The 18,200-nt window shown below is 39.3% G+C and overlaps 1 protein-coding gene across 2 annotated transcripts in view; it reads right to left on the reverse strand.

The window, feature by feature from the left end:
- Positions 1–790: 790 nt before the first annotated feature.
- Positions 791–18,200, reverse strand: part of rc3h1b (ring finger and CCCH-type domains 1b) — a 33,343-nt gene continuing 15,933 nt past the window's right edge. The window contains exons 11-20 of one of the 2 annotated variants that reach the window (XM_062022844.1): positions 14,218–14,432; positions 13,727–14,136; positions 13,489–13,647; positions 12,757–12,912; positions 12,419–12,641; positions 12,231–12,321; positions 12,056–12,155; positions 9,763–9,957; positions 4,736–4,839; positions 791–3,454 (exon numbers count right to left, since the gene is read on the reverse strand). In XM_062022844.1, coding sequence (XP_061878828.1) covers positions 3,298–3,454; positions 4,736–4,839; positions 9,763–9,957; positions 12,056–12,155; positions 12,231–12,321; positions 12,419–12,641; positions 12,757–12,912; positions 13,489–13,647; positions 13,727–14,136; positions 14,218–14,432 — 1,810 coding nt within the window. In that variant the 3' untranslated portion in view covers positions 791–3,297. Of the gene's footprint in view, positions 3,455–4,735; positions 4,840–9,762; positions 9,985–12,055; positions 12,156–12,230; positions 12,322–12,418; positions 12,642–12,756; positions 12,913–13,488; positions 13,648–13,726; positions 14,137–14,217; positions 14,433–18,200 lie in introns of both variants that reach the window. The other variant, XM_062022843.1, reaches the window with a different exon arrangement.

Raw genomic sequence — 18,200 nt, forward strand, 5'->3', positions numbered from 1 at the left:
AGGCATGTGTAGTACAACTTCAGGTATGTGTAGTACAACTTTAGGCATGTGTAGTACAACTTTAGGTATGTGTAGTACAACTTTAGGTATGTGTAGTACAACTTTAGGTATGTGTAGTACAACTTCAGGTACGTGTAGTACAACTTCAGGTATGTGTAGTACAACTTTAGGGATGTGTAGTACAACTTCAGGTACGTATAGTACAACTTTAGGTATGTGTAGTACAACTTTAAGTATGTGTAGTACAACTTCAGGTACGTGTAGTACAACTTTAGGTATGTGTAGTGCAACTTCAGGTACGTGTAGTACAACTTTAGGTATGTGTAGTGCAACTTCAGGTACGTGTAGTACAACTTTAGGTACGTGTAGTACAACTTTAGGTACGTGTAGTACAACTTTAAGAATGTGTAGTGCTGGCATATGGTTGCTGTTGTGCTGCTTCGGAGTATGTCACTGTCGCACGATTTTGCCGTAAAACCTTAAATCTGGCGCAAGCGCAAAAGTACATCGGATGATGTAAACAAAGAGGCGTGAACACAGTGACGTAACATTATCTCATCACCTGTCGATCATCGACGCCATCTTTTATGGGATGATTTATGTCACGTGACTTGCCACTTAACAGGTCATTTATCCAGCATATACGAACACATAAAAATTATTAACATTTATTTGTACTTACATTAAATTACTTGAAGTCATAAATACAAGCTGAGAATTCAAAGGTATATTCAGCTACATTATAAAAAGATACTATTCACCGTGAGAAGAATGACACAGAAAGTCAAAGTTAGCAATCTCATTTAATCTTTCCCCCTCAGCTTGGAATCACTGTAGTACATAAGTTACATTTTGCTGTCTCAAATTTCACAGGTTCACTTTTTTTCTCTCCTCCCCTCTTCAAACTTCCAGTTTGACTTCCTGCTCGTATCAAACAAACAAAAACAAAACAACAAAAAGCAGATTGTATTATACAAAAATGCAAACCAATTTTCACACAGTGAATTCTCTTACAAAGTCAAAATGGCGTTATAATGGCTACATCCACATTGGAGGAAGATAATTCTAGACATTCCTTAATGGAGTATAATATACATATAAAACCTTTTTTTTTCTTGCTGAAATCAAACCGGTACCTTAATTTAAGAGATATTTTACAAGGGGAGTAATCATATAAAAAAGTCATTAGAATTTGCCCACAAAGTCGGGGAATAAAAGGTGAGCCTCAAAGAGCAGTAACAGGGTCAGTGGTCAAAAGTGGAAGTGACTAACAGGCAGTAGGCAGCACTTGCACTCCCTTCAATTCAATTCTTTTGCTACTCACTACATGCAGTAATCCCAACTGACATTGCATGTCAATTGTCCAAAAACCAAAGGTGTTTACTGTTTATAGCACTTGACTGAGCAAACAGCTCAACTAACGTCAATGTTCTCCTGCCACTGTTGATTTAAGACTTGGAGGTCAAAATATTCATTCTTTTGCAGAACGCCAAAAAAAAAAAAAGAGAAGCTACAAATCCAGCGAGCTCAATGACATTTCCTTGAAAAACCAAAAAGGAAATAAAAATACATTGTGTTCTTTCAACTAAATCTATTAGGACGTCACTCAGTCATGCCAATTAGGATTTAATATTAAGTGATCATACAGGAAAAAAAGGGAACATTTAAGAGGAGCTGAGGCTATTTTTTTAAGTAAACTTCCCATGTATCCCCTTTAGGGTGGGTTCGGATCAACCCCAACACTTTTCTAACACCTTAACATCTCCATCCAGTACAGCACAATTTGCGGGCAAAAAAAAAAATAACTGAGGGTACATTTTCTAAAACTACAAACTAACACGCACGCACACACACACAAAACTCCATAATTTCCCACCCAAAGTTACAGAATTGTCATGTCTTCTTGGGAAGCATAGTCTATCTTTGTTTGAACACAAAAGATTACACACGTCAATGCGCACAGAAGTCCTTCGTCTGGGAAAGGATAAAGTCTGTGTTGGCAACCAGTGGACAGAAAAAAAAAAAAAAGAACCTAATAAAAAATATCTTGCTGATTCTAAAGTAGAGATCATTTAATATAAATGCTGAGCGAGTAGAATAAGAGGTGGCACGTTAATAGTGCTTTAGTATATTAATGTATGTATACATACTTGTATGTATAAGTGAGCAGTGGACCTAATAAATGGAGCCGTGGGGGCAGCGGCCAGAGGATGGAGGTGTGGTTCAAAGGGGGATCCAGATGAACACACGGGCTCATCCTACTTGTGAAATTGTGCTGTGTCAGCAGCGAAGGTTTAACAGAATAGTTAAAGTTAAAGTTGAGGTTAACTTTAACTTTAATTGTGGTGATGGTGATGACAGCACTGGAGGAAGTGAACACGTTACGTCCCTGACAGCCTTCAGTCGGCCCCCAAAAAGCACAACAACGCAAAGCATGAAAACAAATTGGAAGAGAAAAGCCCAAAAGACACATGGGAAGGCAACTTCATAGAAGTTAGGCGAAGAAGTGAGGAGATAATCCCAATGGGGAGGCTTTGTGAGTGGCCAGATGAGAAGCTCTGAGGAGGGAAAGGGCTCCTTTGACCCTGACGCAGGACACAGCCAGCCTGAGGATGTGCGTTCAGCCAAAGCTTTTTTTCTACTGTCATGTTTCCTGCTACCACATGAAAAGAAGCAATCGTTCCCTTATCAAGAAGATGCAATCTTTAAAACAGAATGCTTCCATTTAAATATTTAATATAGTGATGTTAAGTATGAAAAAAGACATAGCATGAAATCCTAAAAATGCATTAAAAAAAAAAAAAAAAAAAAAAATCATGCTTCTTGTGGCAACCAAGGCGGTGCTTTCCCTTCCCAGACCATCTGGATCTGTGCGAGCACTTTGTTGAAGGACTCTGTGGGAGCATGCTGCTGTCTCCTCGTCACCACACCAATATTCCTGACTGCCGTCTACATCAAATGTGGCGTGGGGATGAGGCATGTGTGCAGAAAGTAACGGCGCCACTGTCATCACCACCCTATTCCTCTCCTCATATACTGAATGTTAAATCTAGATTGTTTAAAAGGGAGAAAGAAAAGTGAAGGAACACCAAAAACACACAAGAACTGTTATCATATGCCCTGGTTTCCAGGCGAGGAAAGTCATTAAAAAAAGCTCATTCACAGAACAAAAAGAAAGAAAATTCATATCACGGCAGATACTGCTCATCTTCTAAATAGAACGTGTGTGTGCGTGTGTGTGTGTGTGTGTGTGTGTGTGTGTGTGTGTGTGGGTGTGTGTGTGTAAGCGTGTACTGCTTAAGAGCAGGAATGAACAACCCCGTTCTTCTGCATTTCTGACCCGGTAGCGACCGGGTCAGAACACAGGCTCAACGTAGACGTCTTGTTTGTCAGCGACAGCATGGACCCGCCCACTGCACCTTCTTGCAGACTGTTGGAGCCGTTGGACACCTCGCTGCAGCCACAGAACACAGGACAAGACATCTGAGGAGGGGCTCGTGCAGACAGGTGTCAGGTGGATTGTGATCAAAAGTTTACATACACTTGTAAAGAACATAATGTCATGGCTGTCTTGAGTTTCCAATCATTTCTACAACTCTTATTTTTTGTGATAGAGTGATTGGAGCACATACTTGTTGGTCACAAAAAACATTCATGAAGTTTGGCTCTTTTATGAATTTATTATGGGTCTACTGAAAATGTGAGCACATCTGCTGGGTCAAAAGTATACATACAGCAATGTTAATATTTGGTTACATGTCCCTTGGCAAGTTTCACTGCAATAAGGCGCTTTTTCTAGCCATCCACAAGCTTCTGGCTGAATTTTTGACCACTCCTCTTGACAAAATTGGTGCAGTTCAACTAAATTTGTTGGTTTTCTGACATGGACTTGTTTCTTCAGCATTGTCCACAGGTTTCATCTGACATCACATGGACAAAGATAAGATCTTGTGGAGGAAAGTTCTGTGGTCAGATAAAACAAAAATTTAGCTGTTTGGGCACGATACAAAGGTGAGGCCTTTAATCCCAGGAACACCATTCCTACCGTCAAGCATGGTGGTGGTAGTATTATGCTCTGCGCATGTTTTTCTGCCAATGGAACTGGTGCTTTACAGAGAGTAAATGGGACAATGAAAAAGGAGGATTACCTCCCAATTCTTCAGGACAACCTAAAATCATCAGCCCGAAGGTTGGGTCTTGGGCGCAGTTGGGTGTTCCAACAGGACAATGACCCCCAAACACATGTCAAAAGTGGTAAGGGAATGGCTAAATCAGGCTAGAATTAAGGTTTTAGAAAAGCCTTCCCAAAGTCCTGACATAAACATGTTGACAATGCTGAAGAAACAAGTGAATGTCAGAAAACCAACACATTTAGCTGAACTGTACCAATTTTGTCAAGAGGAGTGGTCAAAAATTCAACCAGAAGCTTGTGGATGGCTACCAAAAGCGCCCCATTGCTGTGAAACTTGCCAAGGGACATGTAACCGAATATTAACATTGCTGTATGTATACTTTTTACCCAGCAGATGTGCTCACATTTTCAGTAGACCCATAATAAATTCATAAAAGAACCAAACTTCATGAATGTTTTTTGTGACCAACAAGTATGTGCTCCAATCATTCTATCACAAAAAAATAAAAGTTGTAGAAATTATTGGAAACTCAAGACAGCCATGACATTATCTTTCACAAGTGTATGTAAACTTTTGACCACAACTGTAGATGTTGAACTCACCCCAGAGCAAGGGAGATCTCTTCAAGCTGAGTCTTGTGCTCAGGTTGTCCATTCTCTGCAGGTTTCATCTTGTACTGCTGGACCTCGTGGGCCACTTGGTTCTCCTGGTAATGAAGAGTCCTGAGCATCAGTTTCTGACTTAGGTACTGGTTAATGTTAATCAATAATTCAACTTTTCAATGTTATAACTAAGGGTGTCCCAATCTGCAGCACGTTTACTTCTAAAAGACAGTAACATCTAAATGTCCTCCAATGAGCACACAAGGTTGGTCTTTTCTTGTATTTCAGTCAATTCATTTACAAAAGGAAAACATGGTAGGCTATTAACTGCAAGGAAATAGCACCTACGTAACAGCTGATCACACAATAGCACACATGCTGTATAAAAGGTGTCCTTAAATAAACAATATTGCTGTCTAAATAAAACACATTTGTCCAAATAAACAAGCATGCATGTATAAATTATTGTGGCAATAGGTGTCGCCAAAACAACCAAATAGCCACTCCACTTCAACATAATTAAAGTGGAACTGCACTTTTTTCCACCATCATTATGAGAGACAAGAACACAAATGTCTTTTTTTAAAGGATTTTAAAGATAAACACTTGCAAGATGCAGCTATTGAGTCACCATTGTAGCCTTCAAAGTCTCTAAAACAACTTCAAAACACTCCATCAACCTTTTATATACACACTGCAAGTATATATGAAATGTAGTAACAGACACCTTCAAACCAACATGTAATATGTACAATATACACACTGCAAGTATATATATAATGTAGTAACAGACACCTTCATAATATGTAATATATACAATATACACACTGCAAGTATATATATAATGTAATAACAGACACCTTCATAACAATATGTAATATGTACAATATAAACACTACAAGTATATATATAATGTAGTAACAGACACCTTCATAATATGTAATATGTACAATATACACACTCCAAGTATATATATAATGTAGTAACAGACACCTTCATAACAATATGTAATATGTACAATATACACACTCCAAGTATATATAATGTAGTAACAGACACCTTCATAACAATATGTAATATGTACAATATACACACTGCAAGTATATATATATAATGTAGTAACAGACATCTTCATAACAATATGTAATATGTACAATATTTACTGTATTTTGGTCCTTTCATGCACAGCCGGAACTAGTACCTCGGCGGATTGATTTCATTTTCCATAGCAGAGCACTTACGACTTCCCGCAACAAATTTGTTCCTGCTCCCAGAATCAAAAGCGAGTGTGTTGTAATCATGGCAGACTTGGTAACAAACAAAGACGACTATTTTTGGACAAATGAGGATTCACAACCTTATCTTTTTGAAGCTGAATATACTAAGGATGAACTGCTGCTTATAGAAGCGAGCACAAAGAAGAGGCTGAAACGTTGGAGCAGACAGAAGCCCAGAGAGTGTGACATGGTCACGCTGCAAATCTGGAACTTTGAGCCAAGCTACGCCAAATTAATAGTGCTTACCCAAATCAACTGGAAACGTCTCCGGCCAGCTGGACCAAACGAACAACTGTCCATCGAGTAAGTCACTATACTATTGATCATGATACATGCAGCACTTCACTGTACGCTACAATACACTGTCTGGCTAGCTGTGTACAAACAAAACATGAAATAATACTTTACAGATACTGTAATATGATTCATGTTTTTCCACTCAGTACAGATTGGTGTCTTATTGCATTGTGTTGTGCATTACACTCTCAAACGCGTTTTGTGCTGACGTAGAAGCTAGCTTATCTTTTTCCATAGTTAGCTTCTACGGCTAATACCGTAGCACGTCGATGTGTTAGTACGCTAGTTCCTCAGTTTTCACTCTTACAATAACAATGTTGTTACAGTTTGGTTATTATACAGGTTACGGAACGTAAATGAAGTATTGTTGACGGTTTTTGAATGCATTTTTAAAGTGATTTAGATGTAAAATGGATTGCTACCATTAGCTGCCCTGCTAGCCAAATTTCATATTAGAAAGCGGAAAAAAAACTAAAAAATTGTGTCTTCTTGTCTCTCATAATGATTGTGAATGATAAGGCAAAATTCCAAAACAAGTGCAGTTCCCCTTTGAAGACAGAATAAATCCACTCTGGAGGGTTAATAATATTAGGGTTTTTCATGACTACCATTGTTCTCAAAATAATTTCACTTACTTTTCTAACATGCCACACTAAAAATTATAAATTTATTAGGCCTGGGCAATATGGCCTTAAATATTTTTTTGATTTTTTCCACAAAAAAAGTAGTTGTGTTTTTCCCCCCTACTTTATAAAGAAACCAAAGAATACAAATGACAGAGATAATCAAAAACAAGTTTTGCTTTGAATTGATCAAAAACTAGTAGTTTGAGATGACACTGCATACAATGCATCTATCTTACTCTGAGCTAAATTCAAATGTGTATGTTGTTGTTCTTTTTAGACTAGATAAATTATACATTTTATGCAATGGTTTTCAAATAAAGAGCTTCCTGTGGAAGGCAATTCCGCTTGAATAAAAAACTTATATAAACAATGTAGCATTGCACATTTCTAGAAAATAAATACCGGTAATAATCTGCAAATAATAATCTCCAACATTGAGAATAAAGTGCAAACTAAAAACTTCTGTAATGAAAAAAAAACTACGTAAATAAAAATGTAGCATTGCACATTGCATGCAAATAAATAAACTCAAATAAACCAATTAAGATACCAATAACCATTAAATAGTAATAAAAATCAATCTAAAACGTTTATTGCAAATAAGTAAAAAAGTAAAACATTGAGATAACTATATAGTTTCAGTAAGTAAATAAACAGGCTTTTCCATGAAGACTTCTGGGATCCTTGTTAGTGTGTAGGGATGCTAAAGACAATGTACACTGCACATGATGATTGAATGTGTTATGAGTATTGCAGCAGCACAGCTGGACGGGCAGAGCGACTGTTTTAGTGGTTGTTCTGTGCATTGTTCTCCTTTCTCGTCATACATTGCACATTGTGTAAATGATTCCACCACATTTAACTGTTTATTAGGTGGAGTTTGTTGCGGTCTTGTTTGCCTAAATAGTTGCTTTTCTACCACTCGGCCCGATGCCGTTTCAGGTGCTGGGATAAGTTTGTTGTGCCGTTGCCTTTTTTAAATAATTTTTGCAGCGTAGTCATTTGTTCCATTCTAAAGCACTGACAACATTTTTCTTTTCTTTGGAACAAACGTCTCGCACTTGTTAGCATTAGCCATGGTTTGCTGGATTTGTGAATCTCCGCTAAGGAAGTAAGGGGGAGAGCGAGGTATCATGGGGCCAAAAAATATGTGGAGCAAGAGGAGAAAAACATTTTTTTATTTCTTAAATCGTCTGCAACAAAAACTTGAATTTATCGATAAAATCGTATTGCCCAGGCCTAAAATGTATGGATGAGTCCTGTTGATACATCGGCAATATGGCTCCAATATCACTCCACAGATGACAGCTGTGTAAAATAGGCTTTGCTGCACTTATTAAAAGATCCTTTTAAAGACGTGTAGCTTGTGCTCGTGTCCCCCACTCCTTTGTTATGTTGTTGTTTCTGCTATTAAAGAGATTAGATTTAATTTTAAGTACCAGTAGAGTGGAAAGACAAGTTGCCTCTATATTGAAGCTATTATCATATAAATTTGACACCTAAAGACTTCCAAAGTTTAAAAAATGGTTTTGTCTGCGTTAGCGCTTAAACGACATCACTAATGGTTTGGTTAATATTCAGGTAACAGTATGTATGAAAAGTATTGTTGGCGGGTTTTCGATGGTTATTTAGGAGGATTTTGTGGACAAAATAGAGAGCCCCCATTGACTACATTGTTAGCAGACGTTTTATAAGACAAATATGTGTTCATGTATTATATAGAAATTGGGAATGATAGACAGTACATCTCTCTAATTTTTGCATATTTCCAGTATGACTGATCTGATACTAACAATGGTCAGAGTGCAGAAGCGTTCCCATTGTGATGTCAATCTCCAAAAATAGCCGAAGGTATTCAGAGCAGAATCTTTAAAATGGCTGACTGAATTTGTGGCATTTTATGTTTAAGTGGTGTTTTTACATACTTTGCGGATTCTAAATACAATTGGATATGGTTTACTGGATACAATGAAACACAGTTAAGCATATAAAGTCAACTTGTTTTTCCACTCTACTGCTACTTTAATAATTTAGGCGTATGCAGTATACGGAACAGTAATTATACAGAATCGATTACAATGGTGCAGAGTTACAATGTATATAGTATGCGTGAAAAGTAAAGATTGACCGATTATCAGATGATTGTGCCTTTCCTTCCGCCCAAGTGCAGCTGAGAAAGCAGCTCCATTAGGGACAAGCGGTAGAAAATAGATGGATGGATTTCCCATATTTTGAAATGCAAAGGTTGATGCGCCTCCGACCTTCAGTATACACAAAGGAGTTTTTGAAATCTCCCGATGTTTTTTGGTGCTAAATTACCAACATTAGCGTTGCATAAAACATTATGTTGCTACTGGTCCGACGTTTTCTAAAAAAACTTAAAAACTTAAAGCTCTGTCCAGGGTGCTCACAGACATATAGTAGTCATGTTTAGCTAACTTTTACTGCATATAAATATTGGGTCCAAATATCAGTTATCGGCCTCCTTCACTACTATTTATCAGTATTGAACCTGAAAAAACATACTGATCAATCACTCGGAAAAAATAAGTGGATAACATGCACACTAGCACTTACTGAGCCAATCAGAGACACAGCACATTAGCATTAAAGCTAGACACACAAATAATGGTGTTCACAATATGGCTCACTAAAAGCCCTTTTAAAATGTCAAAAATTTTGCAACAAGGCATGATTTTGGACAAAACATTTCAAATACGGTACCCAAATAACACTTATAGTCCTCTGAGAACGATTTAAAAGAGTTTAGTATATTAGAACTTTAATCAGCTTAATCATCAACAGTTTCAGTTATTCTCATCCTTACCATAGCAATTTCACGGGTCCTTTTCCCAATCTCTCTCTCCACCTGGTGAAGCTCCAGGCTTAGCTGTTCACTGGAAACGGTCGCTGCACTTGTGCCCCCTGCGGGCCACTTAGGGGGCTGTTGATGCGACTGAGAGGTGACTGCCTGGCCTTGGTTGCTGGGCACAGGCTGGCCAGCCAAGGCGCTGGCTTCTCTCTGTAGCAATAAAGAGTTACTGGCAGCCTGCAATACGGAGAGCGAATGTCATCCCAAGAAAATACAACTCTGGTAATATTTAGGAAACTTGGGCTGCACGATTATGGCCAAAATAATCATGATTCTTTAGCGATATTCAGGGTTTCCCCTAGATTGCAATGGTGTCATTGTATAATTTGCTATGATGTGATTTTCAATAAAAAGGCTCAAAAATATACGCATACATTTCAAAACAACTGTGTTATTATTTAGTATTAACACATTTTTATATTATATCATTTTGCTATATTTTCAATTGTTGCTGCTTATTGTGCAACGTACTTTGTTAAGAATTGTCGCGAGACTTGGGTCTTTCTTTATTAAAAATGACAAGCAACAAATCTAGCATCTTTTTATGCTGTTATAATTGAATGTGCTCGTGTTAAAGACTCTACTTGTGTGCCTCGATGTCTTCAACAAAAAGCGAGCTCCAGTGAGCATGACGTCACACTTGCTTTGCACTGCTGCTCCAGTTGGATTTTCTCTCCTTAAAATCCGCCACTGCACATTTTGCAGCTCACTGTGTATATCAACATTGCAGCCATGCTGACTACGCCCCAAACAATCGCAACATCCGCGCTGTTTTCGGTGATCAAAGTGTTTTTTCTGTGGCCAAATTTCCGTTGTGTCACTAGTCAATAGTATGCAAATAATAGGCTATATATATCCATTCATACTCCAACGACCTACTGGTGGTAATGTTTTGTTTGTGTAGTTTGAATTTGAGGTTAATTTTTCCATGGAAGCGTTGTGTGTCTGGGGAAGCACGGAGACGAAAGTGTTTGCACGGGAGGTAAAAACTGTTGGAATTGGGCTGGTTGTTAAAAATTTAAAACGTCAGACTTTTGACTTTTTCTGAAGACTAAAATTTACTATATTACTTTAATTCATTTCCACGTAAAAAACCCTTATTTCTTCGGTGTGGCGGCGATGGTATTGCTGTGGCCACCATCAGTTACATTAGATAGATAGATAGTACTTTATTGATTCCTTCAGGAGAGTTCCCTTTAGGGGAAACCCTGATATTGAAACCATGATTACTTGTTTTTCCGGTCCCCGTAGCCATCTAGTTTAAAAAGGACGTGTAAGATAATAAATTAACTGTGCATGTTAAGCAATCAACTTACTCATCAGGTCCCAGGGTGCATGAATGTGACGTTATCATGCAATTTATAATAAAAATAGTTTAATAAAAGGTCTAAATACTATTCATATATTTGAAGGCAAATCTTTTTTTAATCATTGTTAGAATTACCATTTTATCTTTTTCTCATTACATGATCTCTTTAGCTGTTTATTCTGATGGTTTTTTTCAGGGCCATAAAAAATACAGCCATGCTCCGTGGGTGAAACATGTATATGACAAAATACAAAAATATAGCATTATTTAGTGTAACGATTGTACTCATGTTGGAGTTCTTCAATGCGCAATTACATTTCCACATTCCCTGGATTCACACAACTGCACAAATGCAGAGGGGTGCATGAATTCCAATGGAGAGCGCGTTTTGCGTGTATGCAATCGATGGAAAAGTGTCCGCAGACTCTATGTAGTCTGATGGTTAGCCGTTAGTCCTGCTATTGCGACTTCCAGGAAACAAGCATAACGGTGTTGTGCAGGCGTTCATACTTGTTGCTATTTAACAGCGGTGTGGATTTTAACACATGCCGAGGACTCGACGAAAATATAACGAGGCAACCGTCAATGTTAATGCTGGCCGGCATGATCATGGAGCTCTGTGTGCATACACAATGGCCTCTGGCGTGGGCAGCTCTCACTTCACTGGGCTTCAAGATAAGCTGCTGTTGCCTTTCTGCCAACACAGCTGTGTAAGTGCTTGATTTGATATGCAGTATAGCCTGCTTTTTAAAGGTTAATCGTGGCAGCCAAAATCGTGACCGTGATTACAATGTACTGAATTTTACAGCACTACAAGAAACAATTGAACTCTTTACCAAAAATACTTGGAATTAGCTTTGAAGTCAAATGCAGAATGCTCTGAATCGTCTTCCAAACCTAACACAGGCTTCCATCTAATAGCTAGCCGAGAACATTTACCTCCATGCTGTGCATCTGCGTCTGTTGGTTGATCTGCTGGGTGACCTGCTGCAGCTCCATCTTCAACTGTTCTCTGTCCGAGGCTGCCATGGGTGGTGTGCTGAGATCAAGAGGCAGCGAGACATTCATGAAATTTGCACAAGAATTTTGATATGAGAGAAAAAACTGGGCTCACCGCTCACTGAAGGATCCCTGAGAGGAAGAGGACGTTTGGTGGGAGGGATATGAAGCTCCACCCCATCCTGGATGACTTCCATATGTATATTCTGCAGGAATGGAAATTATTTACAAATATATGAAGTCAAACTGTAATGCGTGAACGATGTAAAGCCAACAGATTGGTGCAGAGACACCAAATCTTACCAGGCATAGCCATGTGTTTAGAGTTTGTGTTTTGGGGAGTGGAAGCCATGGCTTGGACAGGTCCAGTTGTCTGGTAACCTGTCTTGGAGGTGCGGGAGATGGCACCAAAGCGTGACACAGTCGGTTGAGGACCAAACGGAATAATGGGGTCATCATCCTTGACCTCTGCACCCCTCCGAGGGGCTTCCAGTGATGGGTCTCTCAAAACTTTAGTATCCACATTCTGATGGACGGCAAGAAAAGTTAATAAATAAAAATGCCTTTAGTTTAGCCTCAACACGTAGCTTTGAATAGGTCACCTGTTCAAAGTCTAGGAGTAAAACAAAAAAATAACTCACCATCATCTCCATGGCACCGGGACCCATTATATCTTTGGGTTTGGCATCCTTGGTGCCAATGTAAGAGCTGATGGTATCACAAGACCAAGGAGAGTACTGGCCGGCATAATCTGGCTCTCTGCATTTCCTAATGGTCTTGGTGCTTTCATCACCATACTGCAAAATACAACAAAAAGACTGTTGAAGAAAATGCGATCTAAACAGATTTAGCTCAACCTTTACAACTGTTCGTTTTATAAGATCCACATTAGCTGCTGCGAGAGCAGCAACTTTTCTTTCCGGGGTCCAACATTTCAAAAACCTTTTTATACATGTACAGGTTTTACAATCAAAGTAAACCAACAGCCATAAATATAGCCATAAAAATGCAATATTGTTTACAAATCATTTGTACGCACTCCAGTTAGAATCCCAATATTATTCTTATGTAAATACATAAAGTCCTAAAGTTACTGAATTCCTTCCCATGATCAAATATTTAGGAAGTGAATTCAAAGCCACCATTGCTTATATTGCAGTCGCACAGATGAATGCGACAGAGGCATTTAAAAGTGACGCTTGGAATTTTGATAAGTAACTCAGAAAAAGTAGTTTGCTGTAGAATATTGCCTTTTTGTTATTGTTTTTTCTAATAAAATGCATAATATAATAATTGATCCCACCCTTTAAAGTTAACCAAGCCAGTTGAGAATTAATTTGTGTCTGAGATCAGACAATTCCTATGTTACTCACCTCAGGAGGGTAATCGCTGGGAAAGGGATGAGAAAGCGTCGGGGAGGCTGCAAACGGTGGAGGAGAGATGACTTTTCTTTCCTCCAGTTGGGATAGCAGCTCCTGGCGACGGCGGTGTAAATAATCGAGACTGGGCTGGGACCCACTGTATGATGGCCCCTGTAAAATGGAACAAGGATATTGTTGCCTAAGTGTGTGTGGTTATTGTGTGAAGAGCCTGATGTTGGTCATGACTCACTCTGACATAAGTCCTCATGGGCTGAGGTTGGCCTCCTGGTTGATAATAGCCATCTGGTGGGTATCTATCCCGTACATTGGGCTCTGTGTGATAAAGTGAGTTAGCCTGTCCGGCTGACGCCGAGGTAACATCCAATGGCGTTGAACTCATCCGGATAAGACTATCCCTTTGAGATGGGTAAGGCTGCGGGGGTGGTGGTGGACCAGCGTAGGTCCCATGGCGCCCTCGGTCATAGTGTGTTGGATGAGGGTAGGAAAAGGGAGGACCGGAGTGGGGGGCCTGATAGGAGCGATCTGGTGGGCCGTAACCAGGGTATGGGTCATGGTAAGGAGGTCCTGACTCATTGGGTGGTGGAGGGTTACGGATGTAGTCGCGAGAGACATATTGTGGTGGCTGTTGGTAGGGATACCCTGAAAAAATTAAGATTATATACAGTATAACTTAAGAGGTAACTTACAACCGATGTAAAACAGTCTATAGCTGAATCTTACCTGGTGGGTATTGTGAAGTCTCATACTGGGACACAGAAGGTGGGGGGCGATTCCCAGAGTAAAACATCTCAGGGAGCTGTGGCTGCTGGTACACAGGTGAACCTCGGGCGACCACGGGCATCTGCTTCACACCGGAGAGGTGATCTGCAGTCATCCTTTGGTGCGCCATGACATGAGGTGGCAGAGACATACCAGTTTTGGGCACAGGGTCCAAGCTACAAACATAAAGGGTTACATTTTACAGATGGTGGCTAAACTCTTAGACTATGTTTACACTGCAAGTTAAAGTGGCCCAAATCAGATTTTTTAGAGATCAGATTTTTTTCCAGCTGACTGTTTACACATCAATTAAATGTGACTTTTATCAGACTGCAGTGTAAACACGCACAGGTCCCAATGTGGCCCCGACGTCACTTGCATGCGCACTTCCATAAAGTGAAAACAAAGGCAGTCGCTACTATTACAAAATAAAATAAAAGTCACCACACCTTAAAAATTAGTGTTTTTTTTAGGTGAAAGTAAATGAAAGTAATATAAAGTATGAATGGATGTGTATAGTGTAATATATGTAATCTTTTTATGTCTGTTAAGTAGAGAAGACATGGACATCAGATTTATTTTTCAACTCACATGTAAACAAATGCGGCACAGCATCAATTCCGGTCCTTCAACAATCGCTATTTCTTTGGAATCAAAATATATATTCATATATTACATATAGACTATTATTTGTGCACTATTGACAAGTGATGCACCGAAAATGTGGTGGTTTTAAATAGAAACCAACCCCGGGTGTAGTGATGAAATATCCATTTCTGCTGGCGACTGCATCCTTACGGCGCACACGAGTGACGTAGCTCGCCCAAAGACGACGGAAAAAAATCACATACAGGTTGGATTGCGTTTACACTGCAGTCACATTTAAAAATATCAGATTCCAATGGGATTCAGGACTACCTCCTGATGTGGCCTGAATCTGTTGCTTGCCAAAAGATCAGATTTGAAGCGCTTAGATCTGTGTCACTTGAGGGCAAACAAATCTGATTTGGTGTGTAAACGGGGCTTTAGTCTATCTCTACACATTTTACAAGTCAGAGGGTGTTCAGCACAAGCGAAACTTTTCACTTGTGAGTAATAGATAGCCTGGGTCCCGGCCAAATTCTGTTAACCCAATGTGGTAACCAAGTCATTAAACTTGGGGACCCCTCTTGTAGGGCTGGGCGGTATACCGGTATTACAAAGTATCCTGATATATTTAAGAAAGAGGTATGTATTTGAGACAAGACCGCCATGTGATATATGTAATCCTTAATATCTTGACATGGAGGTCTCTCTGCTCATTCCAATTGCGCTGCGTGCAGTGTCCCCCCTTCTCTACGCACATAGTGTACAGCGCTCGCTTGACACAAACTCCAGTACAAGGACTGTGTGAAGCATATGTCAACCTTCCAGTTTGTATCATGTATTTTGTTCTCCTTTGTCAGCGTCTTGCCGATGCTGTTTATCTCCGGATTTTGCTCTCAATGAAAAAAGAATCTGCAGCAGTATTGTCAGCAATCAGGTCCTTTTAACCTTGAAATTATTCCAGCAACACGTATTCATGCGTGGCGAGTTGATTCGATCGATACAACACGAGAGAGATGGATGTATGATGGAGAAGACATTTCTGCCCAAATACAAATTTTGTGTAAATATGTTCCTAGTTGCAATGGTATGAAAAAAAAATCAGATTTAAAAGGTAGGTTTCTCGATGTTCCCATTGGGTTAAGTTTTTTTTTTCCCCTGATGTGGGATCTGAGCCGAGGATGTCGTTGTGGCTTGTGCAGCCCTTTGAGACACTTGTGATTAAGGGCTTTATAAATAAACTTTGATTGATTGATCAATTATTTTGAAGTTGCTGCGGACGTTTAAAATGTTTTCCTAAACCAGGGACTTTATTTTATATTATATTTTGTATTTTTGTTGTTAGCGAATAATTTGAGCATAGCCACGGTTTGTTTCAAAGATTGAAGATTATACTTTACTACCGTATTTTTCAAACCATATAGCGCACCGGATTATAAGGCGCACTGCCATTGAGCGAGTCTATTCAGGTTAATTTCCATACAAAATCCTTACCAGAATACAAGGCACATTAAAGGGGTCATATTATGACTTCCATAGCGAGTCTACTGACAAATATACTGTAAATGAAAACTTTACGCTACTTAGTATTAGAAATGGCAACAGTGGAGGATGAATGTCCCATAACAACATAGAGAAAACTACAATGGCGGATGCACGCAAATTTTCAGTACTTATGCAGGTCCCAAATACTAGAGATGTCCGATAATGGCTTTTTTGCCGATATCCGATATTGTCCAACTCTTAATTACCGATTCCGATATCAACCGATACGATATATACAATCGTGGGATTAACACATTATTATGCCTAATTTTGTTGTGATGCCCCGCTGGATGCATTAAACAATGTAACAAGGTTTTCCAAAATAAATCAACTCAAGTTATGGAAAAAAAAAGCCAACATCTCAGTGGCCTAGTGGTTAGAGTGTCCGCCCTGAGATCGGTAGGTTGGAGTTCAAATCCCAGCCGAGTCATACCAAAGACTATAAAAATGGGACCCGTTTCCTCCCTGCTTGGCACTCAGCATCAAGGGTTGATTCCCGGGCGCGGCGCCGCTGCTGCCCACTGCTCCCCAAGGGGATGGGTCAAATGCAGAGGACAAATTTCACCACATCTAGTGTGTGTGTGACAATCATTGGTACTTTAATCTTTAATCTTAAACATGGCACTGCCATATTTATTATTGAAGTCACAAAGTGCATTATTTTTTTTAACATGCCTCAAAACAGCAGCCTGGAATTTGGGACATGCTCTCCCTGAGAGAGCATGAGAAGGTTGAGGTGGGCGGGGTTGAGGTGGGGGGTAGCGGGGTAGCCGGGGGTGTATATTGTGGCGTACCGGAGGAGTTAGTGCTGCAAGGGGTTCTGGGTATTTTTTCTGTTGTGTTTATGTTGTGTAACGGTGCGGATGTTCTCCCGAAATGTGTTTGTTATTCTTGTTTGGTGTGGGTTCACAGTGTGGCGCATATTTGTAAGTGTTAAAGTTGTTTATACGGACACCCTCAGTGTGACCTGTAAAGCTGTTGACCAAGTATGCGTTGCATTCACTTGTGTGTGTGAAAAGCCGTAGATATTATGTGATTGGGCCGGCATGCAAAGGCAGTGCCTTTAAGGTTTATTGCCGCTCTGTACTTCTCCTTACGCCCGTGTACCACTCCGTACAGTGGCCATTTAAAAAGGCATACATTTTACTTTTTGAAACCGATACCGATAATTTCCGACATTACATTTTAAAGCATTTATTGGCCGATAATATCGGCAGACCGATATCGGACATCTTTACCAAATACACACCAGCAGGTACCAGAAGGCAAGAAAAGTTGGTTTTGCATAATATTGCAAAACGAAACGCCAGATTATGTCTGCTAATAGGTGCCATTTTGTGGTCCTTATACACACGCCATAATAATACTGTATGTTGAAGCACAGTACGCCTGACTACTGTAGCTGTAATGCTGCGATAATCCATCAAGCGGTACGGCTTCATAGCTAAGCCTGGGCCGATAACACATTTTTGCAGGACGGTATATTGACCTACAAGTTATTGCCAATAAACGATATTCTTGCGATTATTTTTATGAGACCAAATTAAACATTGATTTAATAATACATAAAAACAATGCACGTATATCTTTTCAAATGTAATAAACTTGTAATTCTCGTGTATTTTGAAGTTGTAATTGAAATGAAAACGTTTAAATCTCCAAGTTAAATAAAACAATTTGTTAGCAATATTTTTCACTTACCGGTATATACTAAAATGTATTAATTTTTAATTAATGCATCAGATAGGGGGGCTCAAATATACACAATCATAACAATAAATAAAATAACTAAATAAATTACTGACGAACAAAGT

This window comes from Entelurus aequoreus, linkage group LG16, assembly GCF_033978785.1.
Source record: "Entelurus aequoreus isolate RoL-2023_Sb linkage group LG16, RoL_Eaeq_v1.1, whole genome shotgun sequence".
NCBI classification, from domain to species: domain Eukaryota; kingdom Metazoa; phylum Chordata; class Actinopteri; order Syngnathiformes; family Syngnathidae; genus Entelurus; species Entelurus aequoreus.